At 47.0% G+C, this 26,886-nt stretch overlaps 1 protein-coding gene across 3 annotated transcripts in view; it reads right to left on the reverse strand.

Moving 5' to 3' along the window:
* Positions 1 to 3,654: 3,654 nt before the first annotated feature.
* Positions 3,655 to 26,886, reverse strand: part of DVL1 (dishevelled segment polarity protein 1) — a 79,457-nt gene continuing 56,225 nt past the window's right edge. The window contains exons 5-16 of one of the 3 annotated variants that reach the window (XM_066334573.1): positions 26,224 to 26,362; positions 20,143 to 20,236; positions 19,152 to 19,221; positions 17,991 to 18,130; positions 15,885 to 15,961; positions 15,385 to 15,452; positions 12,747 to 12,896; positions 9,946 to 10,077; positions 8,762 to 8,929; positions 7,553 to 7,759; positions 6,525 to 6,571; positions 4,034 to 4,087 (exon numbers count right to left, since the gene is read on the reverse strand). In XM_066334573.1, the coding sequence (XP_066190670.1) occupies positions 6,561 to 6,571; positions 7,553 to 7,759; positions 8,762 to 8,929; positions 9,946 to 10,077; positions 12,747 to 12,896; positions 15,385 to 15,452; positions 15,885 to 15,961; positions 17,991 to 18,130; positions 19,152 to 19,221; positions 20,143 to 20,236; positions 26,224 to 26,362 (1,256 nt within the window). In that variant the 3' untranslated portion in view covers positions 4,034 to 4,087; positions 6,525 to 6,560. Of the gene's footprint in view, positions 4,088 to 6,524; positions 6,572 to 7,552; positions 7,760 to 8,761; positions 8,930 to 9,945; positions 10,078 to 12,746; positions 12,897 to 15,384; positions 15,453 to 15,884; positions 15,962 to 17,990; positions 18,131 to 19,151; positions 19,222 to 20,142; positions 20,237 to 26,223; positions 26,363 to 26,886 lie in introns of all 3 variants that reach the window. The other 2 variants (XM_066334572.1, XM_066334571.1) reach the window with 2 other exon arrangements.

The raw sequence follows: 26,886 nt of genomic DNA on the forward strand, positions 1-26,886 counted from the left end.
TTTCATCATTTAAAATCATGTCACTTTGTTCCTCTACTGTACATAAAATTCTTTACATGTGTTTCTAATCACTGATTAGAATTAATAACTTTAAGTCGATCTTATTACAATCCAGTTAAATGCAAAACGAAATGAAAAATAAACCAAAACAAATGACATCAACCCATGAGCTGTGTCAGGAGGGGAGGGGACAAAACTCATAGCCAAAGTCCCAAGTCTGTGCATCACTGCTCATCATCCAGCCAAACCTTTGGATCAAAGGAGATTGTTTCCTTGGAAAAGCACATTCAGGAACAGGAGGTAAAAGACACTTTTAAGACTATTCCCCAAAGGATTTACCCCTCAGGAGTTCAAACCCTGGGTGAGGAGATGTCACTCAGAGTGTTTTCCTCACCCTTTTCCTCCAGACATCCCTGCTGCTGCTGCTTCTGGGCAGGGATGTGGCAGCGCTGAGAATAAAAACGTCACATCCCTTCAGGCTCCTGTTCTGAGGGTGTCCCCACGCCCTGCACAGCAAACCTCTCCCTGGAGCCAAGCAAAGATTAAATTTCAGGCTCTGGTGGGAAAGAAACGATGGCATTCAGCCCTCCAGATTTCCTCCCACCGTGGGCAGCCCTGGCACCTCCTGTGCCCAAAAGGAGAGAGCTGGAAAGACACAAAGATGGGATCTGGGAAATTTGGGGGGGATTTTAAGGGAAATTTTGGCTGCCTCAGGGGGAAATTTGGCAAAGCCTCAGACCCCTGCAGAGGCGGGGAAACGCAGGATTTTTGTGTTCCTCTTCAATATTGCACCGTTCAAGAGGGGCACTGCTCCCTCCTACTCTGTCAGCAAACAGCAGGATGAGGCTCTGCAACAACCCCCAGAGCACCTTTTCCCTGCTCTGGGGCGATTCCTCCAGCCTCCTTTCCTCAGCAGACACCTGCCAGGTCCTGCCAGGCTGCACCCACCACGTGCACAAGGACACAGGGAATTTTCCAACGTAGCAGCAAAGGCACGGGGCAGTTTTCTGCCAACAGCAAAACCACCAGAACAAAACCAAAAGCCCCAGCAGCTGTGTGAAGTGGGAATTAAACATGGGTGAAAGCTCGACCCACAGGTTTAATCCCTTTTTTTTTTTTTTTTGGAAATATTTAAAGGAAAAGAATATTTTTTTTCCTCCTCCAGCCCTCTGAGTCGTGCCTTAAAACAAACAGGGCTGGAGGAATCGTGATTTATAAGAGGCCAGAAAACTCTGAATTAATTTAAAAGTAGAAGCACTACAGTGATTGTCACAGACTCCTCAGCAGTGTCTCCTGGAGACAGAGCAGAATTCCACCTTTATTTTACCCTGATTTGCTTCACTGCTTTAAGTGTCAGTCTTCTGGAATGATTTCCCAGGTCAGGTTTGCACCTGGGAGGAGGGAAGGAAAAGAAAATTCCTGTTTGTACAGTCCAGCTTTAGGCAGGGCCTCTTTTGGAGGAGCCATCCACGGGTGGGGATGAAAGCTCTGCTTTTTGGGGGCAGGTTTTGGTAAAGAAAATTAATTTAGAAGCCCAGAAACGGGCTGAGGGACAGAGTTTCCCAAATGCCTGGCTCCCTGTGGAAGGAGAAATTGAGGCTCCCACAAACCTCTGGAGTCTGTGATAAGGGGAAGTGTCTGCACTCAGAGGTGGGAAAAGGGAAAAAAGTGAAAAATCCCAATGAAATGGACATTTTGAAGAGTCAGTTTTCACGGGGACAAATTGAACTGCGTGTGAGAGGAAGATGTTCTCTCTTCACATCCACCTTGGATATTTACCCCCAAAAAATCACAGAACAGACCAAAAAGCAGCTTCTTACCAGTGAAGAAAATGCTTATTGACAGTCAAGACTGATTTAAAAGCACCTGGCAGCAGCAGGAACCGCCCAACAGAGGATTTCACTGAGGAATGGCCCCACGGGTACATCAGAGCAGAAAACAGCCACCAGAAATTAAATCTTGGGGATATTCGACAGCAGTTGCTTCAGTCAGAGCTCCTCAGCAGGAGACAGGGGCAAGGATTTCTTTTTGAGGAGCCCCAGGGTGGGTTTAATTTGATGTCAGGGGTAAGGATTTCTTTTTGAGGAGCCCCAGGGTGGGTTTAACTCCATCCCAAGGGTAAGGATTTCTTTTTGAGAAGCTCCAGGGTGAGTTTAATTTGATGTCAGGGGTAAGGATTTCTTTTTGAGGAGCCCCAGGGTGGGTTAAACTCTGTCCCAGGGGTAAAGATGTCTTTTTGAGGAGCCCCAAGGTGGGTTTAACTCAGTGCCAGGGATAAGGATTTCTTTTTGTACCATTTCTGATCTGTTCTCAAGACACCTCTCCGTGCTCAGAAATGTTCCCTGGGGGGATCAGACCTCTCCAAGTCTCTGTTTCAACAAAAAACCCAGAAAGATTCTGCTCAGAAAGGAAGGAGGGATCACCATGAAGAGCCACATCCCAGCGGGAGCCAGGATTTCCTGGTGTCTTTGCTGGAACGGGATCAAGAGCCCCTTCAAAAGGGAAAAGCTGACAGAACTGCAGCAATTTTCCTATTTCCGTGGGAATAACTCTTCCAACCTGCAAGCAAGTGCACCTCCAGAGGGAACAGCCCACCCCTGGCAGCAAGGATGGGACTGAAATGCCCAGGAACCGAGTGCAGCTGGAAAATCCCTCCTGGGAAATAAGGAAATAACTGGACAACTTCAATGAACACATACAGCAGCAAGACTCCAGCACCACCTTGATGGAACACCTTAAAAAAACCAGCCCAAACCCTCAAAGAACCCACTAAAAATTGATTTATACTCCCTAGGCAGCAGGAAGTAGCCACAACTTTGTTTTTTTCCTCTAGGAATTGGTTGGATCCTACTCCTTTTCCAAGCACTTGTGGGTGCTGTGTCTGCTCAGAGACACAGAGAGCATCCAAGAACCAGCATTCCAAAGGCAGTATCCCAGATACCAGCCAGCAGTCGTTTTGTCCTTGCAGGAGAAAAAACAAAAAAACCCAAAAAAAACCAAAAAAGCAGCGGGGAAAAAAAAAAAAAAAAAAAAAAAAAAAAAAAAAAAAGATAAAATCAAAGTGCTCCAATGCATTGTCAGGAATTTAGAAGTCATGTGAAATACCAGTCCTCCGATCAGCCCCCAAAAAAGAGACACTAATTCCACTGAAGTAGGTGCCACAATGAGCAAAACCTCATTAAGGTGTGAATACACGCTCAGCCTTCACAATCCAAAACGAGATGGGGAGGAGGAGAAAAACAAAAAACAACCCAAAAATAAGGAAAAGATGCCGTCGATTTGCTGATATTTAACAACCCCAGGAGATTTTGCCGTTCGTTTCTGTAGGCGTGAGGACGGGGGGTGCTTTTTTTGTAAAATTTTTCTTTTTTATAGGCAGGGAGGGCGGTATTTTTATAAATTTTTTTCCTCTTTTTTTTTGTTCAGTTCCGTCGATTTTTTTTTTGCCTTTTTTTTTTCTTTTTTTCCTTTTTTTTTGCGTGTGTTTTGTTTTTTGTTTTTTTTTTCACCCGCGACACACTCGCGAACAAGGAAGGCGCGCCATGCAAAAACAACAACCAGAGCCTCTTCCACAAGACGAGCCCAAAACCCCCTACCGCCAAAAAAAAAAAAAAAAAAAAAAAAAAAAAACCCTTTTAAATTATTATCTTGTATTATTTTTTTTTTTTTTTTTTTGAAGGCACTTCCTCTCACATGATGTCCACGAAGAACTCGCAGGGATTCCCCATGGCCTTCTGGAAGGACTGGCGGCTGCCGGTGAGTTCTGGCGGCACGGCGCTCAGCTCCCTCACGGGCGGCGCTCCGGGCGGGCCGCCGCCGCCGCTCCCCGCCGCTTTACAGCCCGGTTTGGGTAAGCTGTACAAAGGTGGCACTCCCGGGGGACCGTACGAGGAGGAGTGGTGGCTTTGGTGGCTTCTGTCGCTGTGGCTGCGTTGGCTGAGCTGGCTCAAAGGCCGCTCTCTCCGCGCCGCCGCCGCCGCCTCGGACTCGCTGCCGCTGGATTTGCGATCCTTCTCCCTGCCTCCTCCTCCTCCTCCTCTCCGGCTCGTTTCGCTGGTGCTCCGGTTGGAGCCGCTGCTTTTGCTCCCTACCAAGCACAAAATAAAAATAAAATAAAGAGAGAGGAAAGGAAGGTGAGGTCTCGGCTGTGCCGGGCGGCGGTGGGCCTGGAGCCGGCCATGCGTGAGGGGACACGGCGGATAACCCCTGCCTAAATCCGGGAGAGGAGGAGCAGGAATGGGGGAAAAGGCAGGAATTTGGGGTTCAATTCGAATTGTCACTGCTTTGGTATTTTGTACCTCTTTGGCCATTCTTTGGCCATTCTTTGGCCATTCTTTGGCCATTCTTTGGCCAAAGAGCAATTCTTTGGCCATCGGCAGCTCCAGTTCCAGCTCCTGCCTAAATCCGGGAGGGGAGGAGCAGGAATGGGAGGAAAGGCAGGAATTTGGGGTTGAATTCGAATTGTCACTGCTTTGGTCTTCTGTACCTTTTTAAAGCAATTCTTTGGCCATCGGCAGCTCCATTCCAGCTCCTGCCTAAAATCCGGGAGAGGAGGAGCAGGAATGGGGGGAAAGGCAGGAATTTGGGGTTTCACTAGAACCAATGGGGTTGAATTCGAATTGTCACTGCTTTGGTCTTTTGTACCTCTTTGGCCATTCTTTGGCCAAAGAGCAATTCTTTGGCCATCGGCAGCTCCAGTTCCAGCTCCTGCCTAAATCCGGGAGAGGAGGAGCAGGAACGGGGGGGAAAGGCAGGAATTTGAGGTTGAATTCGAATTGTCACTGGTTTAGTATTTTGTACTTTAAAAAAAAAAAAAATAATAACCCCTTTGCCTTCAGCAGGTCCATTCCAGCTCCTGCCTCAAATCCAGGAGAGGGCAGGAGCAGGAATGGGGGGAAAAGGCAAGAATTTGGGGTTTGACTAGAGCCAATGAGGTTTAATTGGAATTGTCACTGCTTTGGTCTTTTGTACCTCTTTAAAGCAATTCTTTGGCCATCGGCAGCTCCAGTTCCAGCTCCTGCCTAAATCCGGGAGAGGAGGAGCAGGAACGGGGGGGAAAGGCAGGAATTTGGGGTTGAATTCGAATTGTCACTGGTTTAGTATTTTGTACCTTTAAAAAAGAAATAACCCCTTTGCCTTCAGCAGCTCCATTCCAGCTCCTGCCTCAAATCCAGGGCAGGGGAGGAGCAGGAACGGGAGGAAAAAGCAGGAATTTTGGGGTTTGACTGGAGCAAATGAGGTTGATTTGGTATTTTGTACCATTTCTAAAATCCCCTTGCTTTCAGCAGCTGAATTCCAGCTCCTGCCTCAAATCCAGGAGAGGGGAGGAGCAGGAACAAGAGGAAAAAGCAGGAATTTGGGGTTTGACTCGAGCCAATGAGGTTTAATTGGAATTGTCGCTGCTTTGGTGTTTTGTGCCTTTTTTAAAGTGACCTCTTTGCCTTCTCTGTCACCCTTAGAGCCCTGAGGTTTTGTTGGCTTCAGTAGTATTAAAAACCAGGGTATTGTTCCCAGGAAAGGCCACTAAAAATCACCCTGGAAAACCAAAGGACTGCCACTGAGTATCAGCTGAGTTGTTACTAAAACCAAGCTTCACTAAACTTAAAAACTGATTTTTTTTTATGGAAGCTGAAGGTCTTCCTCTGTTCCCATGACAGACAGATTAGGAGACAGCTCTAAGCTAATTATTTCTTTTTTTTTTTTTTAATCCAACTGATCAAAACAAGGAATATCCCGTTAAATTCACACACCTTAGTGCCAGATGAACTTCCCAAAAAAAGATCCCCAGCCAGCAGAACAGGGGACCAGCTTTTGAGTCTGTATGAGCCACAGAAATGGGGAAAAAACCAAAATTTTTTGGGGAGCTGCTCCTTCTTGAGCTACAGACACCCATCACTCTCTGCTGCTCCAGCTGATTGGAGAGATGGGAAACCAAACTGGGTTTTTTGGGGGAAAGGCTGAATTCCCTGCAGAGAGATGGAAAACAGACCCCAAACCCACTGGATTTTTACTTCATATGTTAAACCTGGGTCTCTGAAGTGGTACTTTCTGATTTTTATGGTTTATTTAATACTGCAGATAAATGAGTGGGGGCACAAACCCCCAATTTTAACACGGTTTTGAGAGTGACCAGTGCAGCTTTTTGTTCCTGCACTCCCAACACCTGCCTGAGCCACCTCGACCATCAGTTAATGGGCAGTGCAAGGGAGAGAATTCCAGAGAATTCCAACCCAGAGGGGTGACACCATGACAAACTGGGATGATTTCTTTGCTGGAGAGCCTGGGGATGGGGTTTTCCCTGCTGGTTCCCTCCCCTCTGAGCTGCTGCAGCACAGTCCCACAGGTCGACATGCCAATGTCACGTCACTGACAATTCAAAATAAAAATAAAATCTAAAAGATTTCAAATAATAATAATAATAATAATAAAAGACTGAACCAAAACAAAACAGCTAAACATTTGGGGTCACAAGGATCTAAGAATGATCATGCTGTGAATTCATCATGGAGGCATTTGAAGCTTACCAATCCCCTAGAGTGAGCCATTCCTCTAGGAATCCTTCAGTCTAACGCTTGCTCAGGACAAAACAAGGGAATAACAGTTACAAAGCAAGAAACAGCACAGAAGTTGTTTTTTCCACCAGGAAAAGCCTGGAGACCTTTCAGAGCTGAGCACTCCTTTTGGGAGGCTCTCCACAGCATGGAGAAAGCCCCGTTCCTTTCCTAGTCCAGGGAGAGAATTCCTACTGCTCCACAGAAGCAGCTGCCAAAAGAAAAACCACCCCTTTAATCTGTCTAGAGCAATTTCTAAATCCTCTGTGAGATTCCTCATGGATATTTCTTATTTTGGGATAAAGTGAGAAGCAGCCGGGCTAAAATCCTGTTATGAAACCCTTTTGTGTCGTTTTGTAAAGTCTGGCTGGCTGTGGTAAAGAGGGACAAGAGACATCCAAGTTACTGGATGTTCACTGTAAAAACACAAGGAATCCTCACCCCTTCTTTACTGGCAGCGTTTCCAAAAGGAAAAGTCACTCTGGGAGCGATTAAAAAAAAAGGAGATAAATTAAAAAATAGTATTTGTACAGCCAGAAACGAGGTAAGTTTTATTTACTAAGGTTTAAAAACAAATCGGTGTTACGGCAGGGCAGAAAAGGAGGAGGGCAGGTCTTTAACCCATGCACAATTCTCTGTCCCTGTCACACACCCAGCAGAGACTCTCCTCCCTGGGAGCACCTCCCACTTGCAACAAAAAAAAAGTGATTTTGTCACTAATCCTTGTCCCACCAGCACAGAAACCACCTGGTTTCCAGCAACACCAACCCCACTGCTGGCCAATTCCTGACTGCCTAAAGCCTGGAGCTTTCCACAGAGCGAGCCGAAAGCCAAACCCAACTCCTCCAGCCGCACAAACACCTCCGGTTCAGTGCCTGCCACACACAGAATCCATGCAGGGCAGCAACCAAAACCAGCAGACAAGCAGGGGCAGCGCCGAGGAGAAGTGAAGCAGATGGTGAAGGAGCAAGGAGAGCCGTGGAATCGGAACCGCGCCTTACCTTCGCTCTGCTGGCTGCCGGCACTGCCGCTGCCGTAGCTGAAGCCCGGGTCTTGGTAGGCTGGTGGGAAACAGGGAGGAGGCAGAGGATATTGGTAGGGATATCCTTGGCCCAGGGGCCAGGGAGCAGCGGGGTGGGGCAGTGGAGCCAGAGTGTCCTGGTCCGAGGCGCCGCTGGAGCCGTTGTTCAGGTTCAGCGCGGCCAGATCTGAAAGAGAACAAAAAGAAAAAATGGTGAAAATTTTTAGGCAGCAGGTGAAATGGTCACTGTGAGGTCGTTCATGGATTTATAGGTATTTGAAGCTTAGCAAGGTACTGGGATCAGGTGAGAGCAGGGTGAGAAAAGGGTGAGGACATTTCTCCTTGTCCGCGGGAAACTGAGTGGGACTGACGAGCAGGGAAAGTGTGAAACCACCAGAAATAATTCCTACTGTCCACCAGAAAGAAATCCTGCTGTCTACCAGGAATAAATCCTGCTGTTCACCACAAGTAAATCCTGCTGTCCGCCAGAAAGAAATCCTACTGTCCACCAGAAATAATTCCTACTGTCCACCAGAAAGAAATCCTGCTGTCCACTACAAATAAATCCTGCTGTCCACCAGGAATAAATCCTACTGTCCACCAGGAATAAATCCTGCTGTTCACCACAAATAAATCCTACTGTCCACCAGAAAGAAATCCTACTGTCCACCAGGAATAAATCCTGCTGTCCCCCAGGAATAAATCCTGCTGTCCACCACAAGTAAATCCTGCTGTCCACCACAAGTAAATCCTGCTGTCCCCCAGGAATAAATCCTGCTGTCCACTACAAATAAATCCTGCTGTCCACCACAAGTAAATCCTGCTGTCCTCAGTGCTCTACTTGATGGGTTCATCCTCCCCCAAGTGCTCTCCTTCCAGGGAGCATCAGCCACTTGTCACACAGCTCCAGGGTGATGAAGGGTTCCCCTGCTGTGGGATGCCCCTTGAGAAGAGCTGGGGTTGGAGGCACCTCTGGAGATGCCCCTGTGCAATCCTGGAGCAGGGGACAGAGGAATGTGTCCCGCTGGGTTTGGGACATCTCCAGAGAAACTCCAGAGCTCTGCCACCCTCCTGGGAACTCCTCCTGGTGAAACTCTTCACCTTGAGGATGCACCAGGGGCCTCTCTGAGCATCCTCAGGGCACCAGGGTGACACAGGGACAGCCCTGCCCTGCCCCGTGGGGACTTACTGCCACAGAGGTCTCCGAAGACGTAATAGCACTGCTCTGAGAAGGTGATTTTGTTCACAGTGTGCCTGAGGTAGCCGTGTTTCAGCATGCTGCTGGCGTATTTCCTGGCCTCCCGGCGGTCCTTGAAGCCTTCCACGTGTGTGTAAAGCCAGTCCACCACGTCTGCTCCTGCAATGGGGACAGCAAGAGAGGGGACACGGGGTTATCTGAGCCAGACTGTGCCAGCTGAACACCTACAGTGGCATTATGTGAACCAAACTGTGGCATCTGAACACCATTAACGGGATTATGTGAGCAGAATTGTGCCATCTGAACACCTGCAATGGGATTATTTGAGCCAAACTGTGCCATCAGAACACCCACAACAAGATTATTTCACCAAAATGTGCCATCAGAACACCTACAATGTGATTATTTCACCAAACTGTGCCATCTGAACACCTACAATGTGATTATTTGACCAAATTGTGCCATCTGAACACCCACAATGTGATTATTTCACCAAAATGTGCCATTTGAACACCTACAATGTGATTATTTCACCAAACTCTGCCATCTGAACACCTACCTGGACACTGACACTAAATACACACATTAAAAAAAAATCTTATTTACACACACTGTGCAACCCCTTTGAGCTGCAGGAGTGAAAATGGATTTTTCTCTGGGTTTCACTCTTCTCTGGGAGTCACCTCCCTCAAGAGGCAGATGTCAGGTTGCCAGAATTTCTGTGTTCCAACCCCTTCCTCAGCAAAAAGAGCAACTACAGCCTGGACTGGCTAAATATTAGCACAGCTCAGGTCACAGGCAGACTGGCTGTGGTGATTTTAAATCTAATTAATTGGCTTTATTAAGGCTGTGTGGTTGAGTTCCAGCTGCTCTGCTCAACTCGGGCAGATCTCTAGATAGAAAAGAGATATTAAAAAACCACCTGAGGTATAAAAACAAAGAATTAAGAACCAGCTCTGTGTGGGCAGGAGAAACGTGCAGCAATTTTGGATCCCCCGAGCTCAAACAAGATTTATTTCCTGTCACACTTAGAGCTGTCCATAAATGGGATATAAGAGGTCTGAGATTAAAAAAAAAAAAAAAAAAAAAAAAAGCTGATTAAAAGACAATTCCTTGAACCTTCTCTCAGGAAGTCACTGGTTTTTTGTTCCCCCTCATTCCTGGGATGTGCTTACCTATGACTGCATTGGAGATGGTGATTTTTAACCACATCCTGTCCCGAATTTCAAGGCCTGAGTCTGGCAGCTGCATGACCTTGACAATAGTAGCCATGTCACTCTTCACAGTTAAGGGAGATTCTTCTAATTCTAGAGGGAAGAGAGGCCACAGGCTGCTGTGAAATGGACTGAGGCTGAAGGAAACTTCTCAGCTCCCAGCTTGGATGAAATAAAAAAATACAGTTTTACCAACAGATACAAAATTAAAAAAAAAAAGGAAAAATAAAAAAAAGTTCCCAAATGCACCCTCATCCATGGAGTGAATTACAGCATTTACAGCTGTAAATTTTGGGCTCAGGGCCACCAGTTTAGTGACAGAAATGCTGAGTGCCCATGTCTTGGCTTCCCGGAGCAGGAGCCACTCTGCAGTGAGGAGTGGCAGGAAAGGAAATCCCAGGATTTCCCATTTCCCAGGAACAGCCCTTCCCACCCAAGGGATCCGTTCACTGCGTGGAGAACTCTGGGGGACAAGATTTTGGGGTTTGTTCTTTCGGTTTGGGGTTCATCTCCATGGAGAAAGAGGATGACCGTGGTTCAATCCATGTCCAGTTGGGTTTTTTTAAAAAATTTTGGACATTCTTAGAGAGAATTGAGATTATAAAAGGATTCTTCCCTCATCAGAAGAAATCAGTTAAAATATAAATTGAATTGTAAAACCCCCTTATATTTATTATTTTAAATTCAGTTATAAAAACCCCTTCCCCCCAGAGATGGCAGCCTCACAGTCCACTCCTCCCAGGATTACCTTGCCCTGCATCTCTCCTGTGGAACACTTTTAAAAAAGCTCCCAAATGCCCCCACAGCCACTCCCAGTTCACACCACTACAGGCAGAACTGGATCCCCAGAGGTTTCACACTTTCCTGATCAGTTTTTACAATAAAATCACAACAGGCTTGAGGTTGATCTTGTCAAATTCTCCTTCCTGTCCCATCTGCCAGCCCTAGAAAATTCAATTTTTATCTGTGTTTGTAGCCCAGGCCCTTCTCCAGCAGGAATTCCAAAGCCCTCCCAATTCCCCACATCACCCACCTTTCAAAAGCACAAGGGAACCACTTTTGTCCTTTTTCCAGCCACCCAAAATTTTGGATTAAAAAAAAAAAAAAAGGTACAGCAAGCGTGAAACGATGAAAACTGAAAATGTTTCTTTCCCACACGTGCACTGCCAAGATGCAGGAAAACATCCCAGAGCAGCTCTGCATGCAGCTTCAATACTCACAAACCTCACATAAACACTGAAACTTTGCTTTTGCTTTAAGTTAGTTTGGTTAGTGGCAAAAAAGCAACGTGTCTGGGGGGAAAAAAATACAAAAAAACCCCTAATATTTAACTACACGGGGAGCAATAAATGGTGTTTTCTTGGAGACCTGAGATCTGCGTTTGAACAGAAAATTGACATTTTCCAAGTTCTGGCTGCTGTACGAATATGGCAAATTCTGAAATGCATTTTGGTCTGAATTCAGTCAGCTGTGGAAAATTCACCCAGCCCAGGTGAGGGCAGGTAACAGGGCTGAGCTGAACGAAGAGGCACAATAAAAATCAGGGGTATCCTCAACTCTCCTTCACTCCAGAAAGGAAATCAGTGAAGTCACTGGCACAGAAACGAGAAGCTGTCTCCAGAAATGTGGTTTTGCTCCCAAATACCTTCATTTTTCCAAGTGTGACTGGAGGGTGCCTGTTCCCCCCTCTCCCCATCCCAGCACTATAATCAAGGCACAGGATGCATGAATTGTTCAAGAGGAATGCTGAGTACAGAATCAGCAGAGACACTGGATTCCAGCAGTACCTGTAAGGCTCAAAACACATCTCAGGATAAAGCAGCCAGCAGGAAAGGGGCTCCTTCACTTCCTGCTGAAAATTATTTCCCCTCAGTGGGAAATAATTTGTCTAAAAAAACCTACAAAAAAAAAAAAAAAAAAAACCTTGGCCTTTTCCTCCAAGGTGAGGTGGAATTCCAGCTATTAAAATGTGAGGTATTGTATAGTCAATACCACACAGGTCTTTAAAATCCTCTAAGTGTTGTTTTGAGTTTAAAAAAAAAAAAGGAAAAGAGTTATAATCCTTTAAACAAATTTCCCAAGATAATGAGTTGGAGCCCAGTGTTAAAAACACCAAGGCCGTGGGTTTGAGACTTGTGTGGTCTTAAAATCTGGACTTACTGATCCTTGTGGGTCCCTTCCAACTGAAAAGATTTTGTAATTAAGAGTGCTCTGAGAGGCTTTTGAATCAAAGAAACCTCTCTGAATCGTGACAACCTCCTGGTTTCATGGATATGGCTCCTTCAGACTGCCCCAGACTGACAAACCAGGAACAAGGCTGAACTCCAACATAACTTCACTTGGGATGTTAAACTTGGTTTTAAGCCTGCTCAGTAGATTCTAAAAACACAAAAAAAGCATGAAAAGGATAAAAAAAAGTCTAAAAGAAGGCCATGTGAATACCAGGGAAGGATTTCCCAAATGAAACGCTAACGTTACTGCTGAAATTCCTTAAAAACCAACCAAACCCAAGGCGGGAGCTCTCCCATCCATCCACCTGGAGGAGACAACCCTGAACCTATCTTTAAAATCCACCAGCCAACCACTCCTCCCTGAGACCAGAACACCTCCGACCTTTGCCAAAACTCCTCTCTCCTTTGCTTTTCCCCCAAAACGTGAGAAAACACCAACTCAAGGGCTGGCTGGCTCTGCCGTGTCACCGTGCCCGTGGCCGGGCCCTGCTGGCCCCCAGCTGCCCTGGGGCTGGCCAGGGGGTGACTTACTTTCCGACTCGGGAATTGAGCTTGTTAGTGAGGAGCTGGTAGATGTGGTGATGCTCATGGAAGGGCTCATACCGTAACGGGGGTACGCTCCCGTCATGGCCGTGGTATGAGAGATCCACGCCGCCGGGTCGATCGGCCGCACCGGCTCAGCTGCGGGGAGAGGCACAGGCAACAGGCTCAGGGGGAGCAGACACAGACACTGGCAAAGATTTGAGGGGTTTTCTCTGGTTTTCTGAGGGTTTCACACGAAGGAGGTCCCTTAGTCTGTACCACCACAAATGGACATTAAAACGCGGTCAGGGGGAGCAGACACAGACACTGGCAAAGATTTGAGGGGTTTTCTCTGGTTTTCTCTGGTTTTCTGAGGGTTTCACACAAAGGAGGTCCCCTAATATGTATCACCACAAATGGACAGTAAAACAGGGTCAGGGGGAGCAGACACAGACACTGGCAAAGATTTGAGGGGTTTTCTCTGTTTTCTCTGGTTTTCTGAGGGTTTCGTGTGAGGGAGGTTCTCTAGTCTGTACCACCACAAATGGACAGTAAAACGCGGTCAGGGGTGAGCAAACACAGACATTGGCAAAGATTTGAGGGGTTTTCTCTGGTTTTCTCTGCTTTTCTGAGGGTTTCGTGTGAGGGAGGTTCCCTAGTCTGTACCACCACAAATGGACAGTAAAACGCAGTCAGGGGTGAGCAAACACCAAGATTGTCAAAGATTTGAGGGCTTTTTTCTGGTTTTCTCTGGTTTTCTGAGGGTTTCACACGAAGGAGGTCCCCTAATGTGTATCACCACAAATGGACAGTAAAACAGGCTCAGGGGTGAGCAGACACAGACACTGGCAAAGATTTGAGGGGTTTTCTCTTGTTTCTCTGGTTTTCTAAGAGTTTCATGTGAGGGAGGTCCCCTAATGTGTATCACCACAAATGGACAGTAAAACGGGGTCAGGGGTGAGCAACACAGACATTGGCAAAGATTTGAGGGGTTTTCTCTTGTTTTCTCTGCTTTTCTGAGGGTTTCACACAAAGGAGGTCCCCTAGTCTGTACCACCACAAATGGACAGTAAAAGAGGGTCAGGGGTGAGCAAACACAGACATTGGCAAAGATTTGAGGGGTTTTCTCTTGTTTTCTCTGCTTTTTCTGAGGGTTTCGTGTGAGGGAGGTTCCCTAGCCTGTACCACCACAGATGGACAGTAAAATGGGGTCAGGGGTGAGCAAACACAGACACTGGCAAAGATTTGAGGGGTTTTCTCTTGTTTTCTCTGGTTTTCTAAGAGTTTCATGTGAGGGAGGTCGCACAGACTGTACCACCACAAACGGACAGTAAAACATTAAAACGCGGTCAGGGGTGCAGCAGACAACGACACTGTCCAAGATCTCAGGGGGTTTATTCTGGTTTTTCTAAGGGTTTCATGTGAGGGAGGTCCCCTAGTCTGTACCACCACAAATGGACAGTAAAATGGGGTCAGGGGTGCAGCACACAACGAGATTGTCCAAGATCTCAGGGGGTTTATTCTTGTTTTCTCTGGTTTTCTGAGGGTTTCACACAAAGGAGGTCCCCTAGTCTGTACCACCACAAATGGACATTAAAACGCGGTCAGGGGTGAGCAAACACAGACATTGGCAAAGATTTGAGGGGTTTTCTCTGGTTTTCTCTGCTTTTCTGAGGGTTTCGTGTGAGGGAGGTCCCCTAATGTGTATCACCACAAATGGACAGTAAAACATTAAAACGTGGTCAGGGATGCAGCAAACACCGAGACTGTCCAAGATTTGAGGAGTTTCTTCTTGTTTTCTCTATTTTTTCTAAGGGTTTCATATTAGGGAGATCCCCTAGTCTGCACCACCACAAATGGACAGTAAAACGGGGTCAGACTTGCAGCAAACACCAAGATTTTGAGAGCTCTGAGGGGTTTTCTTCTGGTTATTCTGGTTTTTAAAAGGGTTTCAAGGGAGTGAGGTCCTGTCGTCTGCACCAGACAAAAGGCACAGAAAATGGGGTCAGACTTGCAGCAAATACCAAAAAATCAGAAAGGTCTGAAGGATTTTCTCTCGTCGTTTCTCTGGTTTGCCAGAGAAAGGGTTTCAAGGGAGCTCCCACAGTTTGCATCCCACATTCTACTGTATTTATTCCACCCTCATCTTCTGTGGACTGGGAACAAACTGGTTCCAGCAGCACAGCCCTCACCAGCAGGAGGCAGCTGAGTTTGTCACATGAGCACAGATCTTTTACTGTGTTTTTTTACTGAAAACAAGATAATTTCCAAGGTATTTTTTATGTTGTGCATCACTGCTGCTTCCCTCACGTCTTCAAAACACTCAGTTTAAATCCTCTCTGAAAGTTCCCTGTGAGGAGATGAGGAGTTTTAACACTTGGCGTAATTATTTTCCAAACTTTTTATGAATTGAAAGGTTGAGATCACCTCCCAGAAGGTTGGGAGCTTGATCCAAAGATGTGAACCAAGAGAAAAACTCCCAGGAATTCAATGGGATCTCAGAAAAAGCATCTCGAACCCCAGTACAAAATGAACATATAAAAGAAATGAAGGGGTAGAATCTGTAAAGATGTCAAAATAGGTGAAAATATTCCAGACTTTGGGGAATTTCCCAGGAACCCAGCAAAGAGCTCAAACGTGTACTCACCCCTGGGGATGGTGAAATAACTCCTGGGAGTGGGGTCCCAGCATTTGGCCACTGTTAGGCTGATGGGTCTAGGAAGAAAGAAAACAGGTCAGGACGACTCTCAACTTTCCTACAGAGCTGGAAATGCTACAGGGAACTATTTGAAACAGATTTATTCCTATGCAGCAGTTGCCAAGTCCATTCTGAGAACGGTTTTGAAAAGCTCTGTAGTATTTTCAGTATGAAGCACATCAGGAGGTGGCTGCTTTTGCACAGATGATGAGCACTGGTGGTGAAATCTGCTGGAGGATCAGCTCCTGAGAGATTAAAATGCTCATCACACAAAAGGAACAGCGCTGCTGAAACCAGGCAGCTCCTCACTCCTCACCTATTCACCATTTACACTAAGTTCACAACTGAGATCAATCATGCTGATGGGTATCAAAACGTTGATTTCTCTGAGGTTTTTCTCAGCTCTGCACGTGGAGGGTGAACAGGAGGAGGTTTTGTGCTGTGCTCACCCTGGTTTGGAGACGATTTCCCGTAAAACGCGCACGGCGTCGTCATTGCTCATGTTCTCAAAATTGACATCGTTCACCTGAAACGGCCCAGAGAGCAGAGGTCAGGCTTTGCAGCAGGAAACTTAAAGGTGTTTTTTAATTCCTTAATTAAATCCCCCCCAGTTTATCTGCCTGGTCACTGCATCTATTCCTTTGAAATGTCATTTCTCTGAGTTCTCTCTGAGAAATCACTGAGAGTTTAGGAGGAGGTTCCAGTGAGACCAACAGCAGGGATCAGATGAAGAATTTAATATCACAGAGTATAATTTAGCACTTGTTTTCTCCTGGGAGCAGAAAGAACCCAGTGCAACCCTGAATGCCCAGTTTTCTGAGTCCTGTCATGGTGCTGTATTTACTCCCACTGTTACCAGCAATTCGAGGCTTGAATTTAAAGAAATCAAAGAGAAATTGGTAACGGGGGGACAGTGAATATGATTTCTCTTCACACTTTCTGTTAAGTTTTATTTTACTGTGGGCTTTTTCCAGCCTCTTCAAACTTGTAGAAATTAAACGTGCCACATTTTTACATATAAATCTTGAAAGTTTTTTAAGAATTTGGAGCATTAATCATCCTCATTTTACAGAGAGAGCAGGATGAGACAGAAACGAATTTACCCAAATTAATTTCAGGAGCTTGGAACAAAACACTATTTCCCACCAACACCAGTGACCTTTGTGCCACGTTTCTCTGAGGGGTGAAGAATAAATCCCCTTCCCTGCTTCGTGCAGCTCGTGGTGGGGTTTGGGGACAGGAGCAGCAGGGTTTGGGGACAGGAGCAGCAGGGTTTGGGGACAGGAGCAGCAGCAGGGTTTGGGGACAGGAGCAGCAGGGTTTGGGGACAGGAGCAGCAGGGTTTGGGGACAGGAGCAGCAGCAGGGTTTGGGGACAGGAGCAGCAGGGTTTGGGGACAGGAGCAGCAGCAGGGTTTGGGGACAGGAACAGCAGGGTTTGGGGACAGCAGCAGCAGGGTTTGGGGACAGGAGCAGCAGGGTTTGGGGACAGGAGGAGCAGGGTTTGGGGACAGGAGCAGCAGGGTTTGGGGACAGGAGGAGCAGCAGGGTTTGGGGACAGGAGCAGCAGGGTTTGGGGACAGCAGCAGCAGGGTTTGGGGACAGGAGCAGCAGGGTTTGGGGACAGGAGGAGCAGGGTTTGGGGACAGGAGCAGCAGCAGGGTTTGGGGACAGCAGCAGCAGGGTTTGGGGACAGCAGCAGCAGGGTTTGGGGACAGCAGCAGCAGCAGGGTTTGGGGACAGGAGCAGCAGCAGGGTTTGGGGACAGGAGCAGCAGGGTTTGGGGACAGGAGGAGCAGGGTTTGGGGACAGGAGCAGCAGGGTTTGGGGACAGGAGGAGCAGCAGGGTTTGGGGACAGGAGCAGCAGGGTTTGGGGACAGGAGCAGCAGCAGGGTTTGGGGACAGGAGCAGCAGGGTTTGGGGACAGGAGGAGCAGCAGGGTTTGGGGACAGGAGCAGCAGGGTTTGGGGACAGGAGGAGCAGGGTTTGGGGACAGGAGGAGCAGCAGGGTTTGGGGACAGGAGGAGCAGCAGGATTTGGGGACAGGAGGAGCAGGGTTTGGGGACAGGAGCAGCAGGGTTTGGGGACTGGAGCAGCAGCAGGGTTTGGGGACAGCAGCAGCAGGGTTTGGGGACAGGAGGAGCAGGGTTTGGGGACAGGAGGAGCAGGGTTTGGGGACAGGAGCAGCAGCAGGGTTTGGGGATAGGAGCAGCAGGGTTTGGGGACAGGAGGAGCAGCAGGGTTTGGGGACAGGAGGAGCAGGGTTTGGGGACAGGAGCAGCAGGGTTTGGGGACAGCAGCAGCAGGGTTTGGGGACAGGAGCAGCAGGGTTTGGGGACAGGAGCAGCAGGGTTTGGGGACAGCAGCAGCAGGGTTTGGGGACAGGAGGAGCAGGGTTTGGGGACAGCAGCAGCAGGGTTTGGGGACTGGAGCAGCAGCAGGGTTTGGGGACAGGAGGAGCAGGGTTTGGGGACAGGAGGAGCAGCAGGGTTTGGGGACAGGAGCAGCAGGGTTTGGGGACAGGAGCAGCAGGGTTTGGGGACAGGGACACACACCTGCAGCAGCATGTCCCCTGGCTCGATGCGTCCATCTGCTGCCACCGCCCCTCCTTTCATGATGGAGCCAATGTAGATGCCACCGTCACCCCTGTCATTGCTCTGGCCCACGATGCTGATCCCCAGGAAGTTGTACTTCTCTGCATGGACACAAAGGGAAGGGTGGGGGAAAAAAAATTAAAAAAAAATTAAAAAAAATAAGCAGACAAAGTGATTGGCATGAAGGCAAAGAGCTGTAGCAGAATTTCTTGTTAAGGTATGGACATAAAAAAACTGGTGGTTTTCTAGGTATTAATAGGTATAGCTTGTGGTGTGAACACTTTAGCCACCTCAAGAATGAGATAAACAATCTCTGTCTGTGTTTTTCCTCATTTCCAATGACAAAATGCCTGTAACTGTAAACTGAAGTGTCCGTAACCTGCCATTTCAGACAGAATAAAGGGAGAACGTGTGGTTAACCACGTTGGTTGATCTGCGTTGCTCTGTCCAGCCTTCCCAGGTTTTTAAGGGGTTCCCTGCTCACATTTGAGCGAGGTTGTTTCAGCTTTGAAAGCTCTCAGCAGATCAGCAGGGCAGGGTTTGACTTGCAACCAGCTCAGGCTGCTCTGATGGTGAGTATTTGCCTGGCACCTGCAGGGAAAGGCTGCTAAAGAAAGGATTATTTTCATCCAAGACAGCGTTACATTAAAAAAAAAACCAACCCAGCAAGAGGAAGAGCAGTGAAAAGACTTGTCCACACCTGGAAATTAGCACGGATCACATTAAGCAACGTTTGTTGCACACGTCAGAGAGGCAAGGAAGGGTTTGGGGCTGCTGAAAGGTCTGAATTCGTTGGCAGCCCTGCACCTTTCTGTCTGGCTGACAAATGAGCAGCAGAAATGCAAACCTCCAGTGCCCTCCTGCCCTAATCCCTCACCACCAACTCCACATCCTGGAGTTCCAGCTCCTTCCCTGGAAGGAGCATTGGTCTGAAAATCAGTTCTGGGTTAGGAATCCAGGCAGAATGAGCACAGCAGCAGCTCTCAGCTGCTGTTCCCTTAATTCACTGGCATCTTTTCCAACCAAGGAACTCCCTCCTGGCTCCAAAGGCTCCCTCACCATCACAAAAAACCATCTCTACCACTTGAAATTCATCATAAAAAAGGTGCCTTGTCCTCTTACCCATGTTGAGTGTGACAGTGATGATGTTCAGGGACATGGTGGAGTCAGTGATGCTGCTGAACGAGGACGACTGCAAAACACAACAGGAAAGTCTCCAGGTTTGAAATGGCTCAGGGTGAGAACTGTTGAGGATTAACTCATCAGGAATTGATTGATAGGTTTCCAATTAAAAGGCATCCCGAAATTATTGAGGCTTCCTCAGAATTATGCTTCATTTAGGAACTTGAAGGAAAGGAATCTGAGCAGATTCCTCCGAAGGTTTGATCCCAAAATTCACAGAGCACGTTCCTCTACTGGGGTTTCCTCAACTGAACTTCCCCTGGAATTATTTCTGCTTCCTGGCTGTGACTGACAGGGAAACATTTAGATCCTCAAGTGGCCAGTGGAGTGTGAATTATTGCTCCTCATTAAAGGGAGGAGTGAACAGCACAGGACCCAGCAGGAATTGAGAGGAGAGACACTCCCCTGCCTCCAAAATTAAATACAAAGGTGCTGATCAACGACCTTCTGAAACACCATCCTGTGATAAAAAGTGTGACAGGTCACTGTTTAATGTGTGAGGGCTGAGCCTGATGGCAGAACAAACCAGGAACTCGAGGAATCTGTCCCTGGGGTCACCCTCATCCTGCTGCCAAGGACCGGCACAGGGAAGGGCCAAGGAAAAGATCAGGGATTTCCCATAAACCTGGATTTCTCCTTCCAGCACAAGGTGTGAGGGTATCTCCCACCCCTTCCCACATCATAACAGAGCTTCTCCTCCAGAGATTGTCTTGGAAAAGACACGAAATGGGATCAGCAAACAGCGAAAGGACAAAGGGAGAGGTGAAAACTCCACTTTGGAGCTTCCAACGTAGAGCTTTACCCCAGACTGGAGCCACGAGGAGCCATCCCACTGAATTCAACAGGCACAGACCTGTCCTGGATCCCTTCCCGAGCCAACAGCTCCACTGGAAACGCCACAATCCACCTCCCTGGATGCTGGCAGCCTTACCCTGTCGATCTGCCGCATCCTCTGTTTCCTCCTCCGGCGCTTGTGCTTGCGGATGAGGCGGGATGAGGTGCTCTGCTCCGTGGAGCTGCTCAGCCTGAGGGGACAGCAGAGCAAATGTCAGCCCTGCAGGGCTCAGCCACCTGCATCCCCTGCCACTGAGAGCCGGCTCCTGCGGCAGCAGCACGGGGGAAAAACATTGGAGAGTTTAGGAGAAGGTTCCAGTGAGACCGACGGCAGGGATCAGATGAAGAATTTAATGTTACAAAATATAATTTAACACTTGTTTTCTCCCGGGAGCAGAAAGAACCCAGTGCAACCCTTAATGCCCAGTTTTCTGAGTCCTGTCATGGTGCTGTATTTACTCCCACTGTTACCAGCAATTCGAGGCTTGAATTTAAAGAAATCAAAGAGAAATCGGTAATGGGGGGACAGTGAATATGATTTCTCTTCACACTTTCTGTTAAGTTTTATTTTGCTGTGAGTTTTTTCCAGGCTCTTCAAACTTGTAGAAATTAAATGTACCAGATTTTTACATATAAATCTTGAAAGTCTTTAAGAGTTTGGAGCATTAATCATCCTCATTTTACAGAGAATGTAGGATGAGACAGAAATGGATTTGCCCAAATTAATTTCAAGAGCTTGGAGCAAAGCCTAGATTATTAAGATACCACTATAACACCAGAGAGATATCTCTCCTCTATTAAATATGTTAGGAATGGAAAAAAAGACAAAGCAATGCTACATCATTAAAAAAAAATATTTTAAAATCCAGCTTTGTAGAGCACAAAACAAACAGAGCCAGGCTTTTCCCCCAGTTTCCACATCCCTGCCTTCCGTGTTCCAGCCACATGCAGGAATGTGAGAATACCTCAAAAACTCGATGCCAGCAATTCCAAAAAGGAGCTTGGTGTCCTGAGAGCACAGGAAACCCCTCTGGCCTGAAGCGTTTTTATGCAGTGTCACCCCTGGAGATGCTGGAGCTGCTCAGAGGGTGTGAATCTCCTGACATCCCCTTGGAGTTCACACAACTATTTCAGGCATGTTCACCTCACACACTCCTTTTTCCCCTCCCAGCAAAGGGAACTCAAGAGCCAAGGGGTGGGATTTTTCAAACAGGAGATCCAAGATGTGATAATCCCTGGTGTGTGTGGAACAGCTCACACAGCACCTGGGGTTGGGAGGAAAAAAAAAAAAACAGGAGGAGGTGTCAAACTCAAGGCTCCCAAAACTGGGCTTGTCCAACATCCACCAAAAAACCTGACACAAAAACCTCCTCTTATGATTTGGTGTCAATATTCTCTCCTTTTCCTGCTTCCTCTCTCATTTTCTTCTCCTCCTCTTCCCTCCCAGAACATCCAGAGGGTCCAGTTAAAACTTCCCAGTTTAGGAGACCCTGAGGAAAACCAAGGCACGTTGCTCACAGCCCAGTGAAGCTGCCTGCTCTCTGAAAGGGCATTTCCCCTCAAATTAAACCATAAAAACCAGAGTTTCTTGGCAGATCTCGGAGTTTCTGTTATAGGTGGTAACATGTGACTAGTGAAGTCGTTTTTAGTTGTGTTTTTTTGCCATTCTGCTCGGTGTCAGGATGAGAATCAGAAAAGCCCCAGGTCGGGTTTAGTTCAAGAGGACATAAAACATTTTGGGGGAAAAAACTGGAGCTGAAACAGCCTCTCCCATCAGCTTCACAAAACTGATGCTCAGGAGGCTCTGCAGGAACATTTTTACACCTATTTTCATGGAGCTGTGGCACATTTCATCACCTCTCCCCGTAATTCCTGCTCAAACCACAGCCTTAATGCTTCCTTGCTGAATCCTTAATATTCTGGGAGCATCTGGATGCTCAAAAACAGCTCAAACCTACTCTAATGAGGAATATTTTGCTCTCTGAAGCATCTCCAGAAATGCTGGGTAAAAGTTGTTATTTTTACAACCTGATGAGCAAGACAAGATGGCAAATTTGAGCTTTTGAGACAAATCAAGTGCAAAGATGAAAAACGAATTTGGAGTTATCACTACCAATTAATTTCCTGCACCAGCTACTGCCCAAAACCCTGACTGCACTTCTAACACAAAGGTCAATCAATACCACAGACGAGATTTTTTAAAAATATTCTAATAATAATAATAGTAATAATACTTTTTCCTCCATTCTACAATTCCCAAAGGATGGGGAAAAAAAGGGGAACATTTGTTAAAGAAAGTTTATCCACGTGGCTTAAAAAGAAATTATGGTAATCTCTTAAATGAGTAATAAACTTTTTTTTTTTCAGTGAATTCTTTTAGTTGCCTTGAACTGAGAGCAGCAATTGCTGACAATAATCCTACAGCTCCAGATGTCAGATTTTTTAGACCTTTACTTGGGAGAAGACAGAAAAAAAGGCTTTTACTGGGAAGTTCCCTGCATCAACCTCTGCTCAAAGTCCTACCTGCAAACAACACAAGCATTCAATTATATCACACTTTGGACAAAGGAAATAAATTATTGTGCCACTCTGCACTGTCCTGGAATGTCTGTGAACAGGTTAATTCACCAAAACATGACATTATCCTTTAACTGAAGGCAACAAAAACTTTCCTTGGGCTGGGAATTACCCAGCTCTGCTCCACTGCTCCGAGTTCAAATAAAACAAAGCCAAACAGAGGCAGAAAGCATCCTCAGCCTCCCAACCTCCTTCCCTTCCAGGACAGCAGACATCCTTCCACCTGATTTCCTCCTCAGTGGCCTCCTCCCTCCCCAAGCAGCAGAACCCAGCAGCTGGCAGGAACCAAACTCACCCCTGAGACCCCTCTGTCCCCAGGCTGGTGCCTCCAGCAGCTCTGAAACCTTCTCCATTTGCTCTTTTGGGGTTTTTTTTTTTTTAATGCCTGATTTGCCTCTAGAGGAAACTTCTCGCTGCCAGCACAGCAGTGTTTGAGAACATCATCCCTGGAACACAGCAGCATACCTGGGAGCATTCCTTTGAGTGGTTCTTCCTGACTAGCTGGCCTGGCACTCTTCCCTGTGCCAAAAGCTCCTGCCCCACCTCCAGAGGGGAAAGGCAGCAGCAGCTTCCAAGAATCTCTTTTTCTTCTCAGGTCAGACTTGAGGAGTTTTGATTCTTTTTTTGTTCAGAATAAAAGGTTTTCCACTGGGTCTGCTCTGATGTGCCCCATGAGCTAATCCCTGCCCTCTGCACTGCTGCTGAGCCATGGGAATTCATCAATTAATTGTATATAAATGTAAAAATATAAATAAACCCCAATCAGCTGCAGGATGGTTGTTACTGTTGTTTGTTGTTGTTGTGGGCTCGGTTTTTAGGGAGGCTCGAAGCCCTAAAGGCTTGGGAAGGTTTCCAGGTGCATTCAGGGTTAAGGATTCATCTTTTACCAACCCTCCACGCAGCTGAATATCCAAAAAGGTGAATTTTTTATATCTCCAGCTGTTGGCAACTTCATAATGAAACAGTCTGGGTTGGAAAGGACCTTAAACTCATCTCATTCCAACCCCTGACACATGCAGGGACACCTTTGCACTTCACTGGGACTGGAAAATAAGCTCTTGAAACTAATTCAGCACTAAATCTCCAACTAATTCAGGAAACTAATCCAGCTCCTGCCCCAACCTCCAGAGGGGAAAGGCAGCAGCACCTTCCAAGAATCTCTTTTTCTTCTCAGGTCAGACTTGAGGAGTTTGATTCTTTTTTTTGTTCAGAATAAAAAGGTTTTTACTGGGTCTGCTCTGATGTGCCCCATGAGCTAATCCTGCCCCTCTGCACTGCTGCTGCCATGGGAATTCATCAATTAATTGTATATAAATGTAAAAATATAAAAATAAACCCCAATCAGCTGCAGGATGCTTGTTGCTGTTGTTGTTGTTGTTGTTGTGGGCTCAGGTTTTTAGGGGAGGGCTCGAAGCCCTAAAGGCTTTGGGAAGGTTCCAGGTGCATTCAGGGTTAAGGATTCATCTTTTACCAACCCTCCATGCAGCTGAATATCCAAAAAGGTGAATTTTTTATATCTCCAGCTGTTGGCAACTTCATAATGAAACAGTCTGGGTTGGAAAGGACCTTAAACTCATCTCATTCCAACCCCTGACACATGCAGGGACACCTTGCACTTCACTGGGACTGGAAAATAAGCTCTTGAAACTAATTCAGCACTAAATCTCTGAAGTGCCTTTTTCACCCTTTTGGAAACCCTCAGCCTTTATTCAGACCTGTGGAGTCTTTCAGCCCTGACTGACTCCAAGACCCAAAACACCCACCAAGATCCATAAGCTGAGCACAACAAAGGACCTCCAGGAGCAGTTGCTTTTTGCTGTTTTGATTAAAATTGCCCATGTTCTGCCTTATTTGTTCCAGCTGCAGATCCCTGTGACCCACCAGAGATCTGTCACCCTGTTTTCCTCTGACAAATCCACAATGGGTTTTCAGAGTCCACTGGGATGAGCTCCAGAGCCAGTGGCCAGGAAAAGGAAGAATATTCCAGAGAATGTGGCCAGGAAAAGGAAGAAAAATAGTTTAGATTGTTTTTACGTCCGTGAAAATAAGTATTTTGAATCCACAAAATATATTGCCTTCAAGATTCCTTGAAGAAAAACGAAAGTATCTTGAGCTAGAACAAAGATACCTTGAAATGAGATGTATTTTTCAAGCAGGGAGTAATTCACACACTCTGCCTGCACAAAAGGAAAGAACTAATGAAGAAGCCATAAATACAAGGCTGCCTTTGCAACAGCATTAACTCTGATGAATTCCTGAACTGCTCACAGGTCTCAGACTATGCAATTACCCAGGAATTCCTTTATAACTGGGCTCCAGTGAAGTGCACACTTATTAGGAATCTCTGCTGACAGTATTTGGTTTTAATATTCACACCATGGCTTTATAAATAGGTAGGCAGCTGCTCAGTGCTTTGATCTTGAAATGTGGCCACTCTTGCTATGAGGAGGAGAGAAAAAAAGCTTTTCTTTCAACTGGAACAGTGGTTTGGACAACCTGGACAGTGCCTCAGTGAGTGAGCAGTGACTCCCCACAATGGTGTCAGCAACGAAGGACAGCAGAGGAGAGGAGAATGGGAAATAGGGAAAGGGAGAGGGAAATGGGAGAGGAAAATGGGAGAAGGAGAGGGGAAAAGGAAAAAGGGGAAAGGGAGAGGAGAATGGGGAAAAGGAAAAAGGGGAAAGGGAGAGGAGAATGGGGAAAAGGAAAAAGGGGAAAGGGAGAGGAGAATGGGGAAAAGGAAAAAGGGGAAAGGGAGAGGAGAATGGGGAAAAGGAAAAAGGGGAAAGGGAGAGGAGAATGGGGAAAGGAAAAAGGGGAAAGGGAGAGGAGAATGGGGAAAGGAAAAAGGGGAAAGGGAGAGGAGAATGGGGAAAGGAAAAAGGGGAAAGGGAGAGGAGAATGGGGAAAGGAAAAAGGGGAAAGGGAGAGGAGAATGGGGAAAGGAAAGGAAAGGAAAAGGAAAGGAAAGGAAAGGAAAGGAAAGGAAAGGAAAGGAAAAGGAAAGGAAAGGAAAGGAAAGGAAAGGAAAGGAAAGGAAAGGAAAGGAAAGGAAAGGAAAAGGAAAGGAAAGGAAAAGGAAAGGAAAGGAAAAGGAAAGGAAAAGGAAAGGAAAGGAAAAGGAAAGGAAAGGAAAGGAAAGGAAAGGAAAGGAAAGGAAAGGAAAGGAAAGGACAGGAAAGGGAAGGAAAGGAAAGGAAAAGGAAAGGAAAGGAAAAGGAAAGGAAAGGAAAGGAAAGGAAAGGAAAAGGAAAGGAAAGGAAAGGAAAGGAAAGGAAAGGAAAGGAAAAAGGAAAGGAAAGGAAAGGAAAGGAAAGGAAAGGAAAAGGAAGGAAAGGAAAGAAAGGAAAGGAAAGGAAAGGAAAAGGAAAGGAAAGGAAAGGAAAGGAAAGGAAAGGAAAGGAAGGAAAGGAAAGGAAAGGAAAGGAAAGGAAAGGAAAGGAAAGGAAAGGAAAGGAAAGGAAAGGAAAGGAAAGGAAAGGAAAGGAAAGGAAAGGAAAGGAAAGGAAAGGAAAGGAAAGGAAAGGAAAGGAAAGGAAAGGAAAGGAAAGGCTCAGCAGAGCCCAGAAGATGCCCAGGGATCCCTGGGGCCGGGCTGTACCTGCTGGTGTTGTCGTCGTCCTCGGAGTCGATGAAGCTGCTGGACTCCAGCTCGCTGCTCAGCATGGTGGAGGAGCTGTCGTAGCCAGGGGGGTGCTCACGGTGCCTGTCCACCTTGGGGTGCCCATTGATCCTGGGGACTGGGAGAGCACAGGGAAAGGGGTTGACAGCACAGTTTGACAGCACAGGGGAGGTGCTGGCACCAAGAATCACACCGGGAAAGGAAAATACCCAACGGGAAACCCGTGCAGGAGGAGCTCCCTGCAGGACCTGAGCCCTCCCAGCAGCTGGAGGAGCTTCTGTCCTGCTGGCCTTTCCCATCTGCACATGGCTCAGTTTCTGGGCCAGCCTTTGCTTGTTGTCAGGCACAGAAAAGCACTGTAAAGGTGTCAGACAGCAGCAGAAGCTGATCGTCAATGGGAAGGGACAAACAAAAAGCATTTTGAGTTTGGCACGGACGGCCCCAGCAGCACAGAAATCCTGAGAACAACGTTCCTGGGTGAGTTTTATTGATATTTTACCCATAAAACCACTTTTACCTGAGCTACACATGCCTGTCCCTCGTGTGGGCAGGGCAGGACATCAAACCCCGGTGTTCCAGGAGAATTCTTTACTAATCCCTGGCTGTGTGAGCACTGTCAGACACAAACATTCCCACGGATAA

Source organism: Sylvia atricapilla, chromosome 22, assembly GCF_009819655.1.
Source record: "Sylvia atricapilla isolate bSylAtr1 chromosome 22, bSylAtr1.pri, whole genome shotgun sequence".
NCBI lineage: Eukaryota > Metazoa > Chordata > Aves > Passeriformes > Sylviidae > Sylvia > Sylvia atricapilla.